The sequence below is a fragment of the Amia ocellicauda genome, chromosome 7 (genome assembly GCF_036373705.1).
Source record: "Amia ocellicauda isolate fAmiCal2 chromosome 7, fAmiCal2.hap1, whole genome shotgun sequence".
Taxonomy (NCBI): domain Eukaryota; kingdom Metazoa; phylum Chordata; class Actinopteri; order Amiiformes; family Amiidae; genus Amia; species Amia ocellicauda.
Genome location: NC_089856.1, coordinates 29177001 through 29185905, shown reverse-complemented (window position 1 = coordinate 29185905; position 8905 = coordinate 29177001). Strand labels below are relative to the sequence as shown.

The window sequence follows — 8905 nt, the reverse complement described above, 5'->3', positions numbered from 1 at the left end:
ATGAAGAGCATCTCTCCCCTGACTGTCCTGACTAGGTCTTTATGTCCCCTAGTCCATCTACGCTACAAATTAAAACCCAGACGCACAGCAAAGCACCGACTCAGTAGCTACTGTTGCCAAGACTGCACATTTATTTTCTGTGTTATGCCTTACATGTGCCATTTGGGTCTTGTTTTGTTTGTTTTTTCCTCATAATGACCTAATTTATCTACCTGGGCCAATGTAACCTTTTTGTGTTTGTTTTATAGTGTTTTTGTTTGTTATAAATACATCCAGTGCTGGTGATTCACATATATATGGGGAATTTGTAGCCTTAATTAAGTCCACACTGAAAATGTCCAGTATATTATTATTATTATTGTCATTATTATTATCTTTTGTCCCCTTTAATTGTCAAAGCCCTATTTCTGTGGTGTTTTGCCTCCAATTTAACAACGTGTTCTTTTTCTTCATTCTTCATCTCATTATGAAAACGGTACCAGGTCATTAATCTTCCATAGATTGCGAGTGTGTAATAACCAAGACTGCTCTGAATCCAATTGAGCGAGGAAAGAGCAAGAGATTAAATGAGTTACAATGAAGAGACTTTGTGCTGTCTTTTTTCCCTTTTCTTTTTCTACTTTTCCTCCTCATGCCATCTCTGATTCTCGGTCTTGAGGGTAATTATGAAATTGCAGGTATGAAAGGAAGAGAGGTTGGATTTCACACAAAACAATATCCTGAAGACAGGATAGAGAAGAAAAAAAAAATGATGCAACAACCCGTGGAATAAATGGCTATCTAATTAGGCAGGTCTAAATTAACCTCACAGTTTTAGTCCGAGATGGACAGTGATATATGATACCCAATACTGCTGATTTCCCTCTGCACTGACCCTGTCGCAAGAGGCTATAATTATTAAAGGCTTGATCTTAACGCAGCGATAAAAGTGAGCCATAAAACATTAAAATGAAAAACGAGGAACCATTATAGTGCAACTGTCCGGTTTCCCCAGGCAGAGTCCAGGAATCCGCATCGGACCTTGCCAGAGCGAAAAAGGCCAAATCGTGTTTTGTTTTAGTCTGCTCCATTTCGTGCTTGGTGGGGTGTCACATTTCTGTCCTTTTTATGGTATTTTAATAGTGTAGGGTACACTGTAAAGGCTGTAAAGTTCTCAGGCTATGTGGTCCATTTGCTAAAAATTAAATCTTGTAACCAGGAGGTTCCCAGCTCCAACCTGACACCTTTATTGAGCTACTGAATGTTCCTTGTGTTCCCTTCCATGTGAGGCAGCATAAAGGTCAAGCTCCTGTTGTGACTATGCACTTGTTGATGCCAAATTTCTCAATTGTTTGAATTAAGAGGTCTCCAGAATGGCTAATATTATAGTTATTTATTATATTAATGGCTCAAATTAATGGCTATGGTTGTTACTCTAAATGGGCCACCAGCAGGTTATTCTCGGTGGCAACTTTTATGTACAGAGGTTTGTTCTTGTCTGTTGTATAAATGTCCATTGGATCACCTGCTTTCTCTTGATTCTATTCTGTTTGTCACCCCCCCTCTACGTTGCAAGTGTAACAGGACTAGTTTCCATCAACCCCCCCCCTCCTTCCCTGTACTGCTTTGGGGATTCAATTCAATTATCTGTATGATTTATGAAAGCAATTGGCAGAGCAGCCTCCCAGAGTCACAGCGTGCCCTCGTGCTGCACCCTGTGCACAACACGCTTGATCCGCAAACTTTCTCTTCACAGCGAGGTCCCGCTCGTAGACCATAAAAGATCAAATATGACAAGCATGGGATTTAATTTAGCATCTCCTAAATCTTTGTGTCAGTGCGATTAGGATTCCAATGATTATTTCTTAAATGGATTTTAACAAGTATTTAACTTGGTCAATGTATACCTGGCCTGTCAATTCAATTGACCTGTTTTAACTCCTCTCTGGTACCCCCTCATCTCCTCTGATGGCCTCTGATGCCAACCCTGAGGGTGAAGCTGCCTTCACAATGATATGTTCGCCTGTGCAGTTGGTAAGGCCATTCCATTCAACAGGGGACTGGAATCTAGTTTCTTTCCACAACACTGGTTTCAGGTATTGTCTACAAAGAGTGATATGGCTAATAGAGCTATTTAAATAAAACGTATATAGAAACTGTCTGCTTATGTTGGTTAAGGTTATATGCCAACATTCAGCACAATGAATTCAAGACTCCACGCGTTTCATTCAGACAGTGACGTTGCTCACTTTTTCCTGGAACGTGACCGAAGTTCCACACAGGTCATGGACATTCTAAGCCAGTAATTAATTGTCATTCAGTTCAACCTTTACCAAGGTGTTCTGCACTCACAATTGCTGAAATAGGGCTTTGCAGTTTATGGAAAAATAAAATCAGGAATAAACTAACTGGAAGCAAAATAAAACAACTTAAAAAACAAAACAAGCTGGGGCACTGGAGCAAAGGATTATGCAAATTTGTTCTCCTCTGCACGGAAATGATGGTGAAGGTTCTCTTGTGAAGATTTGTTTTCCCCCAGTGCTTTAGCAGGTGTATCTGTACAAAATCTGTGATTACTGGAGGCTGTTTGCCATCCCAGTATATTGAGTATTTGACAGAAACTACACTCCACCTCCGATTAGTGGAGTAAATATCACTTCCCTCCCGAGAACCGGGTTAGATTGACGTGAGGGGAGATGCTACATGGTGCAGAGTGGAAAAGACAGGTGTAGAAATGCTGCAGAGACATCCAAGAAAATGGCTGTAATTCTGCTTGTCACCTCAAACCACAAAGCACATGTCTCACGCACTCTCACAATATGATGAACCCGGCTAGGGCCACAGTAGGTCCCCCAGGGTCTGCTGGAAAATGTATCCACTGTTGTTGTGCTTGTAGCGGTGAGCCAAGTGGTTTGACAGTCAGAACATCTAAAATGTGGGTATAACAGGTAAATAATTGTCCGTTTCTTTTCTTTTTTAATGTTTTTTTTTTTTTTGCAGTTTATCTGAACCTGTTCGGATTGGCATCTGTCACAATCAATGAATTTACATTCTCTACTGACTTATATCTCTCTCAGTATTTTCCGAAATGCTTCAGAAAGAAAGATAGAAAAAACTCTCATATTTCTCAATCTTATTAATGACAATCAGACAGCCATCAAGTGCACCAGCTCTGTCTGTCAGTCTCTCGGTGTGGGTGTGTGTGTGTGCGCGCACCTTGAATGCTAGATTGCAATCACAGCCAAATTCAATTAAACGGGACGTTATTTTTGCCATGGTGACTCACGCATCAGTGAATTGATTTTGCAGCTGCAGCTCCCTGCCAGTAGCCAGGGTTCCTTTCTGTCCCATCAGCTTATCACTCAACTGGTAGATGTGTTGACAAAGGGGCTAATGTGAGAGAAAAAAAAGAAAATCGGCATAACAGAAGGACAACCTTTTTCTTTATTTTACTGTACTGTAACACTTGTCAATAATCCACCACATTGTCCTTCAGGTCCCTTCATCAATGGCAGGGAGAGATTGTTGTTCGAATACTAGGAGGTAAAATATCGAACACACACAAAACTATCCATTCACTTCAAATTTCATTGACCCAGTATATGCAGAAGAAAGAAAAGCGTGGAACGGGGGAGTTGGAACAATTACACTAATTTACTTTCTTAAAAAAAGAAGACTGCCCAATTATCTGCCCTTTAGGAAGTGATTCTGCATCTGTGAACTCAGAGAGGAATACAGATGCATATTGATTGCAATCTGGAAATTATTAATTACAACCTGGCATACATAAGGTACTCATCTGTACAGCACTCCAGCGCAGGGGTACTAATGGGGGTGTCCCACAACCAAATGCTCGATCAAAAACATTAATGCCGTGACAATAAAGCAAGCCATAAATCACAGGGATGTAAATGACAATTGTCCAGCAGGTTGGCAGGAAGTGCTGGAGTGGAGGGAAGGAGTAATTATTGTGTAGATCGTTTGTTCCGCAGATAATTCACAGCCGATGTGTGCATCCAGCGCTCTTAGCATTCATTGCACATGTTGAACAGCGAATGAACTACTCACACGCTCATATACAAACCAAACAGGATACCAGATGAACACCGGAAGATATGCTGTATATATTTGTAATAGCTTACAAGTTCCTCTGGCATTTTTATACAGTATGCGCCTTGATCATGGTTATATTCCATACATATGTTCCCTGTTCTACTGGGTTCATATTCATCTTAAACCACCTTTGAAATCTGGATATCCCTCTGGAACGGCAAGCTGACTGACTACTTAATCAACAGGAATTTATGTATTCAGTAGGGGCATGAAGGACTGATTTGCAGGGAAAGTCAAAAGGCAAAGCGAACCTACGCTTACCTTACACCGTCTGAAATACACACGTATGCATGCATGTGGAGAACGTGCCTGATGTATAATTATGCAACCTTGCCAACCTTCTCATCTCCCTCTTCTACAGAAAACCCGCTGACCCATTTCTTGCACCTTTTTAAGACTGGAAGTGTCAATGGAAGAACATTGCCAGCCATACAGTCTCCAACTCATTGCTAGCAATTATTAATGGCCTATTTTGCTAGCAGTAATTGGCAAATTTAAAAGTCACCTTTTTGCAGCCCATTTGCAACCAAGTTCTTAAAAGGAACTCATAGAAATAAGAGAGCTCTATTCAAAAAAGAAAGGAGACAAATGGTATTGTGGTGGTGGTCAGGGACCAGCGCCAGGGAGCTCTATGGGACCTGTTTAGACTCACTGTATCTCAGTTAAACCTGCAGATTTTCTGCTGTTTAATTCCTGGGTTTCTTCCAAACGGGAAAGCTTAACTGAGCTCAGTCAAATAAAATCAAACTCTAAGGAAATTCTTTGCTTAGCACTGAGGCCTTCCAGCACATTTCAGTTGACCTACGAGTGGATAAAAACAAGAATACAGGAAAATAGCAAGGGTTGAGGATCTGAAAACGGCGGCACACTCACATGATGTTGTGCAATCCTGTTACTTAATGCTACTGATGTGCAATAGACCGTACAGACCAACCTTGCAGACTTTCACCTTAGCCAACATCGAAGAAACACAGGGCCCAGGGGTAAGATAAAGCATGACAGCTCTCAGCCAGCTGTCTTTAAACCATTACAAATTAACCTTCCCTTTCTGCTAGACGTTATCCTGCCACTCTTTTAACACGAGGAGTGTACTGCGGCATCCTACTCAACACAGTCTCCCTAGGGCCAGACAAGGGCTCAGAATAAGAGGCATTTTGCTCTTCTTGACAGGAACTAGGGAAACAATACTAACCCAGATGTAAGTAGATGAAAGGCTAATGAACCGCAGATTGGCCCATTTCTTTATCCAACCAAACATGATTTCAGCCCCAATCTGAGGAATGCCAACATAGATTTCTATATAAAACATGTTATATATAAAATAAATACATCTAACCTGTTAGTGTCCAGTGCTAATCTTCCACAACCACTGTGTCTTCTGAACTTCATTCCAGCTGAGCTCTCAATTCCCAGTATATCATCAAACCCTCAGTTGAACTCATAATTTAGACCTTTTTCATGGCTGGTAGATTTGGATGAGTTAGTGATAATTCAGTGCAGGCTTAAACCAGTACATTGAGAGCTTATGATGAACAAAAACACCACCACAAAGAGTGAACCACTATCTTAAACCCCAGGTACTTATGTTTCAGACCACTGGGTTATGTGTTTTATGAAAGTGCAATTAAACAGGTTGAAACAGTTTCAATATTTATTGTAAAAGCATGAAACCAGGATGTACAGCCCAGAAGATCACATGCCAGATATACGTCAACACATTCTAGCGAAGATATCCAAAACAGGAAACGCTAACAATTTTCTTTGAAGAATTATATATGGATGCAGCTCATTGACTAGATCTACAAATATTTAGACCTAGTACATCAATGCTTGACATTTTGGCTTGCTGAACAATTTGTACAAACAGATCAATGATGGGGAAATACAGTGCGGCGCAAATGAGTCAGTCAGTGTTATTGCACTGTACCTGGGAGAGAGTATAGGCTAACTGACAGTGATGCATACCAGATATAGTAGGTCTCCGAAAAACAGCAGGCTCTCTGCAGGAAGAGGGGTTTATTTCACTACCATAAATCACACCAGCTGAACTCTTTAACAGCACTGTAAGAGAAGCCTTGTGTATTTTCTAAAATAATGGTAAACAAAATCTATTCTGTGAGTTTGTCATATTTCAGCCAGAAACTCTGCTTGGAATTCGCACAAAAGAGCCATAGTAGATTACATATTGTGTCAAGATCATTAAGCCACGACAGTATTTCTTCCCCATCAGATACAAATGTAATATGGAATTGTATAGTGTCTCAAGCACAGTAATCTAAACCCCGGCTGTAGATTGGTTTCAGACGGTCAGACTAACTGAGGATTTTGCGATGAGGGTCCATTATTTTCACGTTCATATTAGCATAGTTAAGCAGTAGGAAAGCATAGTAAAAGTTTGGTCAATTATAATGAAAATGTCATCAGCATTAGCCTTAAAAATACTGACCCCGGCCAACTGTCCTAAAGACCGTTCCCCCAGCAGACTGAGGTTAAAAGCGTGCCTCAGAGCGGTAAGAGGGTGGAGGGGGCTCACTGGGACTCAGCAGGGTGTTCCTCTTCACACTGACCACCACCATGCCGGCGTCTGTCCGGGCACAGCTGACCGACAGCGGGTCCATGTCCTCAGGAAACTGACACTTATGGGTGAACGTGTTAATGATGGTCCCGTCGTCTGCCAGCTGGAGAGATATAGCAAGAGGGAAAGAGAGAAACGGGGAGGAGTGTAGAGAGACAGAGAGAGGGTGAATTCCACCTCCAGAGCTTGCAGATAATCTTGTAGCTGTGTTTCCTGGGATTGGACTTACCCTTTGGAATTCCAGTGCTAGAACATTCCATGTGGTGCGGTCAGTCTTTCAGATTAACTCAAAATATTTATAACATTATCAGGTGCTTTTTTAAAAGTTCGGTTTACTGTTATTTGAATGTTAGTTAGTTTTTTCTTGTTTGTTTTTTACATTACCCTTAGCTGTTGACAACCATTCAATCTAATGTGCATCTTAAAAATGTCCAAATACAATAAATAATGTATTTAATGAATGCATTCATATTAATGTAGTATAAAAAGTTCCTATAGAATGTAACATAAACAAGGAGTGTTTTCAAATTAAGTAGGTTTATTAGCAAAGCAGTTGCCCTCCTAAAAGATGGACTGTACCTTCTCAGCGTGGATTACGATGCACTGGTTGTATGACATCACCACCACGTCCTGTGGCTCGAACTGACTGACATCAGCTGACATCTGGTAGCTGTCCCCCACTGAGCGCAGCGCGCCCATGCTGGCCGGACGCCCGGACACAGGCGATGTGGGTCCTGGCAGAGAGGGAGGGAGAAGGAGAGAGAAAGCTGATACATCTAGTCAGAACTCTGTTAACCATGTGGAGTGTCTCCAAAACACGACTCGAAAGTGACTGTGCAATGTGTGTAGGTGTGTTTACTTTTCAATGGGTCAGACAGGCATTCAGAGGATGTGAAAAAATCACACTTTTCAAAGAGTGATCACATGGTGGTGAATCTTGTACTCCCTGCTTCTACTTATATCAGTTAATGTCCAAATACTGTGAATGGACATTAAAATGGCTTACTTAATTACCTGCATACAACTATTTAGGTCTTCAGCTGTGGATAAAACCAAGATATGTAAAATCCACACAAGTACATACCGTTTCTCAGCAGCAGTACATTACTTTCCTATTTTACTGACCTGGGTATCCGAATGACTCTCGAGGGTGCCGACTGAACTGGGGGTGGCACAGAGGGGTCCCAGCCCCCTCCTCTGTAAAAAGGCTATGGGATCCAGGTTCCAGGTAGGGTTCGAAGATAGAGTCCCCGTGAGAGCTGTTCCCCTCAGCCCGGAAAGAACTGCTGTACCGCGATGAGCGAAACGCCGAATTGGAGGACGAGTTAGTCAGGGATGCCATGCTTCAGCTGTCTCAAGACTCCCAGAGGCGCAGTGCAGCAGCTTCTGTCACTGCCAAGGCAATGGGGAGAGTAGGACACTGCAGGGCAAGTCATCCACAGAGCGTGGGACGCCCCCTTTCCATAATAAGAAATCCTCTCAAATCATCAAACCCAGATAACGGTTAAAAACAGCACAGTGCCAAAGGGGCCCCATGGAAAGAGTGATAAACCAGAATAGTCTGATAGGGGGTTTGTAGTGCCCAGCTATGTCAGTGGTATGTGGGGAGTGATAGGGGTGGAGTGGCTTGTCACAAAATGTCGTTATGAATCAACCCTGTTTTCAATGTTTGAAAATACCTGTGTTCGCTTACGGTTAAACGAAATATAATCTGTTGTGTAAATAAAAGATTATAATGATAAATAGCTTTCAAAAACTGTTCTGCCTTTATCTCCAAACAGAAGTCAAGTGACTAGCCTGGAATGCACAATAGCATCAGGAACAATACGCTCGCAGATGTCACTAACAGAAAAGAATCTCTAAAATGAACAGGAAAAGTAAGACAAAGAAGAGGAGAACAAAATCAATAGGGAGTGTGCAGCCAGTTAGAGAGGCGGTGATGTCACACCAGGCCCTAACGGTCTCTGGCAGCTGATGGGCAGGTCCCGATTTTGTTCATTGATTTGTCTCTCAGCCCTGAGCTGGGAGAGGCAGAAGGTCCCTTATGTATCAGGATGGCTCCACGCTCTGTCTTACAATCAGTGCTGGATGTTTTTCCCTTTACTGTCACTTCACGTGGAAATTAGATTCTAAGGACTAGCCTCGGTATCAGCTTGCTTTGTCTTTAGGTATTTTTGGTTTGTATTATTTAATTAATTACAATTTCTTGCTGTAATCCATTGCCTTCAAAATTATTAT

The 8905-nt window shown here is 41.8% G+C and overlaps 1 protein-coding gene across 1 annotated transcript; it reads right to left on the bottom strand.

Moving 5' to 3' along the window:
- Window positions 1-5729: 5729 nt before the first annotated feature.
- On the bottom strand, window positions 5730-8085 carry LOC136754071 (heat shock protein beta-7). Its single transcript, XM_066710408.1, has 3 exons — window positions 7793-8085; window positions 7247-7401; window positions 5730-6770 (listed from the first exon to the last, which is right to left on the bottom strand). The coding sequence occupies exons 1-3, from the start codon at window positions 8007-8009 to the stop codon at window positions 6582-6584; spliced, it is 561 nt and encodes a 186-aa protein (XP_066566505.1). The 5' UTR covers window positions 8010-8085; the 3' UTR covers window positions 5730-6581.
- Window positions 8086-8905: the final 820 nt, after the last annotated feature.